Source organism: Triplophysa rosa, linkage group LG9 (genome assembly GCF_024868665.1).
Source record: "Triplophysa rosa linkage group LG9, Trosa_1v2, whole genome shotgun sequence".
In the NCBI taxonomy this organism is placed as follows: Eukaryota; Metazoa; Chordata; class Actinopteri; order Cypriniformes; family Nemacheilidae; genus Triplophysa; species Triplophysa rosa.
The window spans coordinates 18,232,286-18,245,787 of NC_079898.1; the positions used below are offsets into that span (position 1 = coordinate 18,232,286).

The following is a 13,502-nucleotide window of genomic DNA, read 5'->3' on the forward strand; positions in this document are numbered from 1 at the left end:
CAGGTCTGCTCCTCTTTCCAGATGGGCCCAACGCAAGGATACAACAGCCAGTTCATGAACCAGCCTGGGCCCCGTGGCCCTCCGTCCATGGCAGGAGGCATGAACCCGGGTATGGGTGCTGGTATGAATAGTTCCAACATGAGTGGACCGCCTATGGGCATGAACCAGCCCAGAGGGCCCAGTATGGTGCCCTTCAGTGGCCATGGCCAACGGATGCCCCAGCAGGGTTACCCTGGCCCCAGACCTCAATCCATGCCCATGCAGGGAACCAAGAGGCCGTATCCAGGAGAGGTAAGACCACCAAGTTTGTAATGCTGGGTTTTAAAACTTAAAGCAGGCATTTTTGTTTTGCTGAAGCAATTGTTTTTTGTTTCTGTAGCCCAATTATGTAGGTCAGCAGTTTGGTCCCAATGGTCAGTTTCCCAACCAGCAAGGGCAGTACCCTAATCCAAATGCTTCTCGAACTCTTCCTTCTCCCAACTACCCTGGACAAAGGATGCCGGGACAGCAGGGCTCTGGCCAGTACCCTCCCACGGGTGTAACAATGGGCCAATACTATAAGGTACATTTGTTTAGTAAAAATCTTTAGTTTTGTTCATATTATTCATGCCAACCATTAGGGTGAAAATTGTGTTATGAAAAAAACCTTGCTTGCTTTTTCCTATTGCAGCAAGAACCTTTTAATGGTCAAAATAACAATTTCTCTGGCGGTGGTTATGGGTACAATCAAGGAAATGGGGTAAGTCATAAATCATTTGCTTCTTTCACTGGTTATATGCTAGAAGCACAGATATTAAAGGGACAGTTCACCCAAAAATAAAAATTCTGTCATTTACTCACCCTCGAGTTGTTCCAAATCTGTATAAATTTCTTTGTTCTGATGAATACAAAGAAACATATTTGGAAGAATGCTTGTAACCAAACAGTTCTTGGCCACCATTGACCACCATACTGGGAAAATGACAATGGTAGTCAAAAGTGCCCAGAACTGTTTGCTTTCCCACATTCTTCAAAATATCTTCTTTTGTGTTCAACAGAACAAAGAAATTTATAAAGCAATTTTCCTACTGTGGTAGTGAGTGGTGGCCAAGACCTGTTTGGTTACAAGCATTCTTCCAAATATCTTTCTCTGTGTTTATCAGAACAAAGAAATATATACAGATTTGGAACAACTTGAAGGTGAGTAAATTATGACAGAATTTTCATTTTTGGGTGAACTGTTCCTTTAAATAACTTTCCACTTTAGGTATTAATACAGTTCTGCTATATATTCAGGCAGTAATTGTGAGTTTCTTTGGCTAAAGCCGCCTCGGCAGGTTGTGAACTACCCCCACTCGCCGGTTCCCGGGAACCCTACGCCACCCATGACTCCAGGAAGTAATATCAATCAGTACATGTCACCCAGTCAGGACGTCAAGCCTCCATTTCCTCCAGACATGAAGCCGAACATGACGTCTTTGCCTCCACCTCCAAGTGAGTCGCGCAAAGAAACCACACACGAGCGTTTCATCGCATTGATCTCCCTTCTGTCTGCATTACAAGCTCTGTCACAGTCTATCAGAAGTAAACCTCTACGAAGCCTTTGATCCGGCACCTGGAGCAGAGCGCAAAAAAGTCCCATTGCTCATTTATCTGAGATTCATGCATTTTTCACGTTCACTCAGAGCTCATTCATAATATATGCACTTCAGTGAGGAAAAGGTAAAACTAGGTGAACTGAAAGGGAAGCTTCCCACCCACTGATAAAGTTAAAATGGAGTGTAAATTCATCTATTCTTGATGTTTGTTCTTCTAGCCAATCCCAACGAGGAGCTGCGCTTGACGTTCCCTGTGAGGGATGGCGTTGTGCTGGAACCCTTCAGACTAGAGCACAACCTGGCTGTCAGTAACCACGTCTTCCATCTGCGCCCCTCCGTCCACCAGACTCTCATGTGGAGGTTTGTGTTCTTTTTTTTTTTAGTAACAGTTCACCTAAAAATAAAAATCCTCATTTACACTCTCAAATTTAACACTTGTCATGCAGATCTGATTTGGAGCTGCAGTTTAAGTGCTACCACCATGAGGACCGACAAATGAACACCAACTGGCCCGCTTCCGTCCAAGTCAGCGTCAATGCCACGCCTCTTACTATCGAGAGAGGCGAGAATAAAACATCGCACAAACCCCTTCACCTGAAACACGTGTGTCAGCCTGGAAGAAACACCATCCAGATCACGGTCACGGCGTGCTGTTGTGTGAGTATTCCTCCGCCGTGCCCTTCAATAATGTATAGTCTGTCATTTAATGACCATGTCAGAACGCTGTTGTAAATAACGCATGTGATATGAAATCAGATAACACTGATTTGAAGCAGCATCTTTTCTCGTTCACTACGTCTGCAGCTGGTATCAGATTTATGCTTCCGTGTTTGAAAGGTGCACGACACCGATAGTGTATCATGTAAAGGATATTCTGAGGTACGGATGCATGCTGGCGGGTTGTAGTAACGCATTTGTTCGGCTCTTGTTGCAGTCTCATTTGTTCGTGCTGCAGCTGGTCCACAGGCCGTCGGTGCGATCTGTCCTGCAGGGTCTTCTAAAGAAAAGGCTTCTTCCTGCTGAGCACTGCATCACCAAAAGTGAGTAGAGGCTCGGAGCAGATGCTTTAAGCTTTTCCATTGCAGCATTTCGTCTGCCACTCTGCATCAGCATCTCCGTGACCCTCTAATCACAGCCATGCCTGTTTTTCTGCAGTTAAAAGAAACTTTAGTAGTGTAGTCGCGTCCTCCGGGAACGCAACACTAAATGGGGAGGATGGAGTGGAGCAGACAGCCATCAAAGTGTCCCTAAAGTGTCCAATCACATTCCGTCGGATCCAACTTCCTGCTAGGGGACATGACTGCAAACATGTGCAGGTGAGTTGTTCCTGAAATGTGTATTTTCACATAGTTAAAGGGTTATGCCTCTGTTTGAGACACAAAATTGGAGGGTACTTTACCTACTTCATTTTTTGTTAAAGTGACATATTCTGTGAAATTGTGTGATAGCTCAAATTATAAATTGTTATTATAGGATTAGTGTAGAGAATCGGCAGTTGTGAATGCTGATTTTTATGGACGTCTGGTTTTTATGTACTACCTGATTTTTTTATTTAATGCTTTAATGTTACTTAATTACTTAAATGTTTTAATTTGCTTTTTATTTATATATATATATATATATACAGGTATATATATTATTTTATGTATATATATATATATATATATATATATATATATACACTGTATATATTTATATTTTTAATTATTATTTTCATATTTTTTCACAAAAGTTAAAAACTGCAGCTGTACAAACAGGCTTTTGGGTGGAGTGGTTATCTGAAGTACTACCCTAAAATAGAAATTGTGTCATCTGGATGACTTTTTAATACAAATAACAGATTTTTAGGGACTTGCAGTTTCAGTGACCATTTACTTTAATTACTTTTTTTCACAATACAGTGTCATGTAGAGCAGAGGGAACATTTAGACCCTTACTGCATATTTTGTGTTCAATTAATAAAATGGACAAAAAGTCATACAGTACTCTAAAAGTGACAGTGATTTTAATTTTAGGGTGAACTGTCCCTTTAAGGGTTTTAAGTCACAGCACAAGATGTGATGTAACCATGTGCGGACTTAAAGGGATATTTCAGAGGCAAAACAAAATTTCCCCATGTTTTACTCACCCTCAAGGCATCCTAACTGAATATGACTTCTTCTTGAAGAATAATGCCGTTAGAGTTATAATACCACGTATAATATTACTTCCAAGCGGTAGAATGGGAGTGAATGGGCGTCAATTTTTTGAAGCTCAGAAAAGTGCATCCATCGATCAAAGAACTGCTCGACACGGCTCTGTGGTCTTAACAAATGTCTTCTGAAGCGAATTGATGCGTTTGTTTAAGAGAAATATCCACATTGACAGTGCTATTAACGTTGATGTCTAGCTTCCATATTCCGTTTCCGAAAGCTCCTGTGCAGAGATGGCATCCTGTTGGAAAAAAATAAAAAATGCCGCGTTCGTCACCGGAGCTTACTACACGCATGTGTCATTTGCCGGAAAAACAAGCCTCAGTTTCACGCGCAGCATAGGGATAACAGAAGCTAGACATCAACGTTAATAGCGTTGTCAATATGGATATTTCTCTTAAACAAACGCATCGATTCGCTTCAGAAGACCTTTGTTAAGACCACCCAGCCGTGTCAAGTAGTTCTTTGATCGATGGATGCACTTTTTGGAGCTTCAAAAAATCGACACCCATTCACTCCCATTCTACTGCTTGGAAGTAAAAAGATATGTGGTATTATAACTCTCACTGCATTATTCTTCAAGAAGAAAACCATATTCAGTTAGGATGCCTTGAGGGTGAATAAAACATGGGGAAATGTAGTTTTGCCTCTGAAATATCCCTTTAATACATTTCTACTGTTCTTCTCGTCAGGTAGTTTCTTAAAGAATTCAAAGAACAGATTCTTGTCCACTCATTAAAAGTCATCTTGTGTTACTTTACATACAATAACTGTGTGATTTTGCATTGATTGAAATATACTTAAGTGCTGATTTCCTGCTGCAGTGCTTTGATTTGGAGTCGTATCTACAGCTGAACTGTGAGAGGGGAACGTGGAGGTGTCCTGTATGCAAGTATGTGGCACATCACAATGAAAATAGTTTTGACAGTCAAATAAATATGATCTCTTGTTCCCTTTGGCTTTGTGTTTTATATGTTTCTGTCTGTCCCCAGTAAAACAGCGTTATTGGAAGGGCTTGAAGTGGATCAGTACATGTGGGGAATTCTCAATGCTATTCAAAAGTAAGTTTATTAGTAACACATTGAGGCCCATAAGTCCTTTAACAATTGCATCATAATCTCAAGTGTGTTTTTAATATATAGTCATCTCTTCAGCTGAAACTGTCATGAGCTCCTTTTAAACGCTCACCGCAATGTTCTGCTCTTCCAGTTCAGAGTTTGAAGAGGTCACCATCGACCCTTCGTGTAGTTGGAGGCCGGTACCCATAAAGTCTGACATTCATATAAAGGAAGACCCAGATGGCCCTCTTGCAAAGCGTTTTAAAACCATGAGTCCCAGTCAAATGATCATGCCTAATGTGTTGGATATGATCGCCCAGCTGGGTCCCGGCCCTTCGCCCTACACCCCTCTCCCCCCACAGCACGGAGGAAATAACGGCGACTACGGAGGTCAAGGTAGAGGTCAGCACCCACTCAGTCTGTGCGCTCTTTTCTATCTGCCTGTCTCGTAAAATAGTCCTTAGAGTTTTGCAAGCTTCATTGTTTAGGTATGCTTCATTTTTTCCCTTCAATCGTAACGGTCAAAAGAAGTTACGCTCGCAAGCTTTTAGCAGGCCGACTTGCTCTCTCAAGCTCTTTGTTTGTGCACCTCTGAGGTCATTGCTCTTCATTGCTTTTCTCTGTTTTGTGCATCAGGCAATAGTTACCAGGGCCATGGAAACTTTGACTTCACCCACAGTAACTCTGGTGGCGGAGCTCCCATGAATGACTTCATGCACGGACCCCAGCTCTCACATCCACCAGACATGCCCAACAGCCTCATGTCTTCTGACAAGCCCCTCACCCACGGCATGCCCGACTCGGTAAATCACCTCAAACTCTTACTAAACAGCCTTTGTTAAGTTGTTTTGTATTGAAACATAGAAAACAACTTTGGACGAAATCTTTCCATCTGTGTGGGAGAAAACGTTTATGGCTGTGTTGTTTCTTTTGAAAGTTTTGCTACAAAAAATCTAACAAAAATACAGCAACTTCTGCAGAAAAATGTGTTAGTTTTGTTTTTCAATAAAAACATCCTTACACTATTTTTTTATGCAAAACTGCATATGGAAACATTCCGAGAATTAATTTAAGACTTAAATCACTTTAAATATTAAATATATGGGCTTTGGGCAATATACTATGCATAATAAACTTGATTTAAGGTATTAATTGTAAAAACAAGTCTTCGTTTTAACAATTTTATTTTTTAATATCGAAGAATATTTCAATATTTTTACTGATGATTCAAATTATTTTGCAATAAATACATAAAAAAGAAAATTCTGTAGATCGTGATGTGGGTTTGGAATGACACAAGGGTGAGTAACTGATCATTTTCACAGAACTATCCCTTTAAAGATTTTTCCAACATCATTCAGTCAAAAAGAATTCTTAAAACATGAAGGTTTATGTGCTCTGGAATCAACTGCATGGCATCGTTCTTGCTCTCTGGCTGGCACTTGAGCTTTCATTTGGAACGCTCCGCCCTACACAGGGACACTCATTGCTTCTCTCTCCTCCCTCTGCAGATGTCCCATCCCGTGAGCGTTGATCAATCCCACGCTTCCATGCAGCCAGGCATGCACGCATCCCCCCACCCCAACAGCCAGTCAGCTCAGCCATTGCATCACAGCGGCCCCCCATCGTCCCAGCCCCCACGCCAGCCTCCGCCCCCACTGCAGCCCGGCCAAAACAGTCACCCACATGCCGATATGACCTTCAACCCCGATGGGCAGGCAGGTGGCCAGGGACCTGCAGACATGCCCGAGCCTTCACTAGATGTGAGTATTCATCTTTTTCTACGTTCATTTTCGAGTCATGTGCTTCTAACATTACTTGGAATGATGGAGTGATGTTAGCATCATGCATTTCACATGGTCCAAAGCATTGAGCGTTTCCCAGGAGTTGTGTTTAGAGTTCTTGGAGCGTTCAGAAATAACTGCAAATACAAGATCGTATCGTATGGATTGTAAAGGTGTCTGTCTGTTAACCTCCGCAGCTTCTGCCAGAACTGGCGAACCCAGACGAGCTGCTGTCATACTTGGATCCCCCTGACCTCCCGAGCAGCAGCAACGACGATCTGCTCTCCCTCTTTGAGAACAACTGACTTCCCTCGCTTGGCCTTTCCGAGTGGCCCTAATTTGTTTGGCTGTCAGGAATCGAGAGGCACCCTGCGGACAGACTGTGTATTTTGCGAACAGGAAACAGCCATCCTTTTGCCTCCTCCTCATGTAAATATCTCACTCTTTTACAAGCAACCTTTTCCACGCGTGTATGGCAGCCATGTTGGTTGGCACTAAAGTGATATCTTTCAATACTAACGGAAATACATGTGCAGCTATAATCTGTTCATACGATGACATCACACAGGACCGTCTGTGCGCTCACTAGGAAAGTATTGTAGCATTTTTAATTCAGATTTTTTTTCCTTTTGTGAAAAAGACCTGAATAGAAAAATATATATAAATATATATATATATTTCTTCCTGTAATGACCTCTGTGTGTCCGCAATTTCTTGAACGTTCGTTCTTCCAAGCTCTACCACCACAGCTTCCCGAATCCTTGTCAAAAGTCCTCAGCCGGATGTTCGCACTAGTTATCTGTCCATCTCCCTTGAAAAAGCACAAGAGAACTGCGTTAAACTGCACCTGGAAGCTCCTGTCAAGGAAACAACGAAGGGAAGAAAGCTGTTCTCACAATCACCAGAATGACGTAACGCTCCCATCCCAAAAGACTAATGATGGGAAAGTCCTCCAACAGTCCCTAACTCTCGTTTGCCCAATTTGTCACGTCATCGAACGCAGCTTTTCTAGTAAACATTGCAGCACCTCATTTTCTAACGCGTTTCATATGTCCGCCACCTTCAGGCAAAGTTAAACAAATGCTAGAGGGCATCACAACATACATTTTTTCCTTCAAGGCAAACATTTCAGCACTGTACCTTTGGCATTGTGCATCTTCCGACAGACTGTACTTCCCCCTGTAATGTCCTCTATGTACTAGAAGAAAACAATTCACTTTCCAAAGAGTAGTCAGTCTTGTGTTACCTTCACTGTCATCTGCCTTTGTGATGATCCTCCATGCATGAGGTTTGGTCGTCTTAGGCTCTTGATGCCCGTACCCCACTTTCTACAAACTGCATACAATGATTGGACGTCTGGTGTTGCCAGTCGTCCCTTATTTTAGCGATGGTTTCGTGTTATGATTTTTTTTATTCATGAACTGTTAAATTTTGATTTTATAATGCACAATTATATTGTTCATATTATGGTCATATATTTCCTGTTTTTACAAAATGTGTACATTTATCAAAAAATGTCCATGAATTACCAAAGTTAAGCACCCTGATTTGGGAAGGTTACACACATTTTGGTTAAAATGGTTAAAAATGCGTAATTCTCTTCACTTTTATCGTTCTGTTTACATGTAAAATCATAGTAATTTTACAACAAACAATGAAGAAAGCCTTTTTAGAATATGTTCTATATTTATAGATTTTACTTTTTAATTCAACTATATAATTAAAGCTATATATTATCTCAGTAACCCATCCGTGCATACAAAGTGACAGAAACTGTACATTTCAGTAAATTGTTGCATCTCAGTAAGACCTTTATGTCCAAGTGTACATGGTGAATTGTTTTCTTTTATTTCAAATCAGTAAGATGACCCTCGGATGATTGTAAGTATTTATGATATTTGTAAGAATAACATTTCCATGATGTTGATGTTACTCGGAGACTGTCTAAGACGCCTGTCATCTGTACAGTCGAATACTGTTTGAAATGTGTTTACTGGATACAGCATCACAGTTTGAAACATGTTTCCATTTTAAGTTATTTTTTATGAACTGCAATATTAGTTTTTCTGTTCTTCTTGATGTAGAATTATGTACAAAATGATGTTTGTTTGTTGACAATTGAAATGGAACTCCAAAACGAAAAGTTGGGTTCAAGTTCTATAACGTTTCGTCTGTAGTATACTTGTATATCCTTTCAAAGATGCACTGCCACATATTCGTTCCCACTTTGTAGACACAAATAGGCATAAACTGAACTTAAAGACTCCTTAAGCCGGCAGAAGTCTGAGCTGTCACATGCTACGGATGTACAGATGTCGAGGGGACGGCCGGTGCTGAGGCTGAAAGAGAACGGGGTTAGTTGATCAAGACTGTGTTTGCTATTCAGCCACAGGTGGGGATTCGGAGAGAGTCGAAGAGAAAACAGGGAAAGGGGCACATTAGGGATGCATGTACATATGTAAATGATAAATAGAGACACGTTAACAGAAATGTATTCATTTTCCCCAGGGGAATATGCATTGTGTATTTAGAATCTGTAAAGCTTGCATCCTCGAATCAGAATCTAAATTGGGTAAAATGAATCTGTGTTTGTTAGCGTCTGTGGAACCTCTCAGCATTTGTTCACTTTTGTAAAATATTCATCCCACATGACTGAGGAATTTGGGAAGGGAATAAAAAGAGACACATTTGTTTTACATTTGTGTAATATTTAGCTTACGTGTATTGCTCCATTTCTTGTGTACTTAATAAGGTGCTACAGAAAATAATGAAGTAAATCCTGGGGAATAATTTGGAAAAAACCGGGGCCAGGAGCGGTTCCAACAGATTGTAACCAAAATCCAGAGTTTGTACAATTTTGATATCATGATCAGGAAAATGTAAAAAAATGAGGTACAATCTGAGGTGATTGGCGCCAAATGTTGCAGATGTCTTTGCTTGTACATTCTGTTGTACAATCATTTCATATTCTAAACTGGTCAGAAGAAAAAAATGACGAAAAACTAATTGTGATTTTTAGTCTTGCAAAACTGTATGTAGTTAGATGCTGTGACATCCTAATATTTATCTAATAAATATGTATTCAGATGAAACCGTGTATTTGATGTTTTATTTGGCATGATTGCATTCGAGTTAAAGAAATAATAGTAATATGCACAAATAACATCAGGGCTATTGTGAGATATTGTCACTAGCATGTTTTTCCAGGTATATTTTGCCTAAAACATGTTTCTGTCCCTGATAAACCTGCATACAATATGCTGGTAGTTGAACAAAATTCGCTAGTTTTAACTAGTTTTATTCACCAGTGACCTTCAGATTACATGCACAAATAATGTTTAATCTGGGAAAAGCAAAAATGTAATCATTGTATTTGGCAGAATATCTGAATAAATTAATAATGAATACATAAGTGACAAAATTCGCTTAAACGTAAAACAAATTTTATTCACCAGTGACCTTCAAATAACATGCACAAATAATTTCACTGTATTTGTCAGAATATCTTAATAAATAAACAATTAATTAATACATAATTAATGCATTTACTTTTTACCCTATTCATGTTGGTAATGTTCAACAAAGTGCACGATACTCCAACCATCCACGCGGTGTCGCTGTGGATTTTAACTTGACCATAAACGAACTGTCACATGCGTGCTTGTGTGTACGGTAGTGTTCGCCCGGTCAGTTCTCCTTGAACACTGGCTGGTTCCTTCGTGTCTGTGTTGATGGGTTTTCAACGCCCTAGCAAGAATGTTGCAGATGTAGAATCGTTTAAAATATTGCTCTGTATTAGTCGCTGCGAACAGGCTTGTTTCTGGACCTCCGCAGAACCCTCTTGTGTTTATGGACATTGCAGCTGACGGAGAGTTTATTGGAAGAATTATTATTGAGGCAAGTTATGATTTATTGAAGCTGACGCCACAGTTATTTGTCAAGTTTGTGGTAGGCTACATTGGGTAAATAACATGCACAATCATTCTTCTTGTTAAGCTCTAATGGCATATAAAAACATGAAAATGTTTGCCAGTACGCAAAGAGGAAGGCTAACTTGTGTATACTGTCGAATCCGATGTCATTATAAATGACAACAATAGTACTCAATCACAGTAAATAAAGCAGTAGCATTGAGATGTTACGAAAATGAAGATGTTTCTTACATTGCATATTTCATTTGCAGCTCTTTGCTGCAGTGGTTCCTAAAACAGCAGGTAAACATGCATTAAAGGAGCAAGTTAGTTCACCTTGAAAATGCTGTCAACGTTTACTAACCCTCTTATCATTTTAAACCTGTGTGACTTTCTTCCACAGAACGCAAAAGAAGATATTTTGAAGAATGTTGGTAACACCCCCCCCATTCACTTGCATTGGTTACAATAGAAGTGAAAGGGGGTGGGGGGGGGGGGGGTGGAATGCTGTGCTCTTGTGTAACCAACATTTTTCAAAATATCTTCTTTTGTGTTCTGCAGAAGAAAAAGTTATACAGGTTTGAAATGACAAGAAGGTGAGCAAATGATGACAGAATTTTCATTTCGAAGGTGAACTACTCCTTTAAAATAACTATACATAAAATGTTCAATATCATTTTACAGTTCTTTTCAGTGTTCATGTGTTCTTGTCTTTCAGAGAACTTTCGTGCGCTTTGTACAGGAGAACATGGTTTTGGATATAAGGGTTCTGTGTTTCACAGAATCATCCCGGAGTTCATGTGTCAGGTAACTGCTTTCATGTTTTTTTCTTTGTGATAGATGAAATGTATGTATATGAATGTTGTGCCCTAAAGTCATGTCATGACTGATGCCTTGTGGACAGGGTGGAGATTTCACTAATCATAATGGCACGGGCGGAAAATCTATTTATGGAAAGAAATTTAAGGATGAGAATTTTAAGATGAAACTCACCGTACCAGGTAATGCCACCACTCATTTACCCTGAACCATTGAGGGCTTTGTACGCAAAACTGACAACAAAACCTATATTACACTACGCATGTGATTGTGACAAATATGTGCATGCACTTCCATTGAAGGCCACAAAGTGGTGCTAAACCTCCCTTAGTTGCAGATTTTTAGAAACACATTTTGTAATCTCCAAACAAATGACCTACTTTCAAAAAAAGTCAAAGCCAGTGTATTCTAGTGCAGTTTTGGTGCCAGGGGTTCCTACCCCAACGAACCCTTTTAATAGCTTTAATCTGCTCAAATAGTGTCGGGTTGTGTAATACATGACTGGATGTAATTGTAGTAGAGAACCATAACTTGTCAAACCCAGATGTTGTCTCTCTTCCGAAGTCCCCCTTACACACACTGTTTTTCACTATTGGGGACCACTTGATTGTTATACTTTTACTTACACGTAATTAAATAACTCAAGTTACAAATTCACCCATGCATTGCTGATTTTCTTCCTGGTAGGTGTGCTGTCAATGGCAAACGCTGGGCCGAACACAAATGGATCGCAGTTTTTCATCTGCACTGCAAAGACAGAATGGTATGCTAATAGAAATCTTATTTAATTATTACCCATCCAAACTGTCTAAACTGTTTATAGGCTTGATTTTCTCTTCCTTTTATCTTAGGCTCGATGGCAAGCACGTTGTGTTTGGTCAGGTCACAGAGGGCATGGAGACCGTCTCTCTCATGGAGTCCTATGGTTTACATGATGGAGGAACTGTAAAGAAGATTGTCATCACAGACTGTGGAGAACTCAAATGATTGTGAAGTTCTAAACAAACATGTTCATTTTGCATGTGTAATAAATTATTGGTTTTTATTATTAACTAATTATTGGTTTTATTATTACCGTTACTAACCTGTTTCTGTAGAATTTATGCATCGTCTGTGGATTCTTCAAGATGTTTTATGCTTACTAAGTAAGCGAATTACTCAAGTATACTTACCGCAGTAAGAAAGTATTTTTTAATACCGTATGAGAAATAGATAGTATACATTTCCTCATGGCCTATGACTGATTTCCAAAACATTTTTGGGGTTTGTAAATTAGGATAAAAGCTGTATGGAGATTGTTTACCTTCTGAGAACTATGCCAGAAAAACCCAGGAGGTATTTGGAATAAATAAATTACACATGAAACTGGTTGTGACATATGGAATTTCTTCCAGGATATTTGCGTCCCGTGCCCTTTTTTTTTAATGACTCAAGGCTGTTTTCCAGATGAGCGCCGGCTACAACTGCAGTATATCTGGTTGCGTGGCGTGCTTTTTAGATCTTCCTGAGAATGATCCTAAACCTTTTTTTAGACTCTATCCAGCAACAAGATTTCCTGTCCCCTAAAACAGGATATGACATCCTGTTTGGCTATGAAGCATCTCCACCTCAAAAGTTGAAACTAGCAAGAAACTCTTCAACATGAACGTGTTAAAACAATATTGAAAGCAGAGACTGGTGCTACTTTTATGATGTTCTGTAAAAGAAATGGAGACAAACCGAGCAGTCGTTTTTAAATGGCGTGTAGGTGTAGCTTATCACAGTAATGTCTTATGAAAGTAAATTATGAACCTTTGTTGAAAACAGTGCTCTCCTAAACGAAACCATATGGGGTCTGAACTCGCAACTGGTTTGTTTGACTTCTCCGATTGCAATGTTGCTATAGAGACATTCTAGTTCTAAGTTTGCATTGTTGTAACAAACTTGATATAATTTGGGTCTCCACCCTCTTGTGAAGTTTAAGGGATTTGGAATGTGTAGACCAATTACTTAAACTTGGCTTCAAGAGACACGGCCAGCACCATTGCCAAGCACTAACATCCACATACAGAGCTCATATGTTTACAATCATTACATGTAATTAGGTCAAGAATGGAAAAATACACATCCATGTTTTCAAACCTGAGTTGTTGCAAAGCCATCTTTGCAAAGCTCTCTCGAC

At 39.8% G+C, this 13,502-nt stretch overlaps 2 protein-coding genes across 9 annotated transcripts in view; both read left to right on the plus strand.

Moving 5' to 3' along the window:
• Window positions 1-9,697, plus strand: part of zmiz1a (zinc finger, MIZ-type containing 1a) — a 132,070-nt gene extending 122,373 nt beyond the window's left edge. For 6 of the 8 annotated variants that reach the window (XM_057341623.1, XM_057341625.1, XM_057341629.1 and 3 more), the window contains 14 exons: window positions 4-291; window positions 380-562; window positions 671-739; window positions 1,305-1,473; window positions 1,796-1,937; window positions 2,024-2,234; window positions 2,512-2,617; window positions 2,733-2,893; window positions 4,594-4,661; window positions 4,762-4,830; window positions 4,979-5,229; window positions 5,464-5,630; window positions 6,339-6,590; window positions 6,809-9,697. In XM_057341623.1, coding sequence (XP_057197606.1) covers window positions 4-291; window positions 380-562; window positions 671-739; window positions 1,305-1,473; window positions 1,796-1,937; window positions 2,024-2,234; window positions 2,512-2,617; window positions 2,733-2,893; window positions 4,594-4,661; window positions 4,762-4,830; window positions 4,979-5,229; window positions 5,464-5,630; window positions 6,339-6,590; window positions 6,809-6,916 — 2,244 coding nt within the window. In that variant the 3' untranslated portion in view covers window positions 6,917-9,697. The remainder of the gene's footprint in view (window positions 1-3; window positions 292-379; window positions 563-670; window positions 740-1,304; window positions 1,474-1,795; window positions 1,938-2,023; window positions 2,235-2,511; window positions 2,618-2,732; window positions 2,894-4,593; window positions 4,662-4,761; window positions 4,831-4,978; window positions 5,230-5,463; window positions 5,631-6,338; window positions 6,591-6,808) is intronic. The other 2 variants (XM_057341624.1, XM_057341626.1) reach the window with 1 other exon arrangement.
• Window positions 9,698-10,262: 565 nt separating this feature from the next.
• On the plus strand, window positions 10,263-12,695 carry ppifa (peptidylprolyl isomerase Fa). Its single transcript, XM_057342063.1, has 6 exons — window positions 10,263-10,508; window positions 10,795-10,825; window positions 11,241-11,329; window positions 11,427-11,523; window positions 12,029-12,104; window positions 12,193-12,695. Exons 1-6 carry the CDS (start codon window positions 10,461-10,463, stop codon window positions 12,326-12,328), a joined length of 477 nt encoding a protein of 158 aa, XP_057198046.1. The 5' UTR covers window positions 10,263-10,460; the 3' UTR covers window positions 12,329-12,695.
• Window positions 12,696-13,502: the final 807 nt, after the last annotated feature.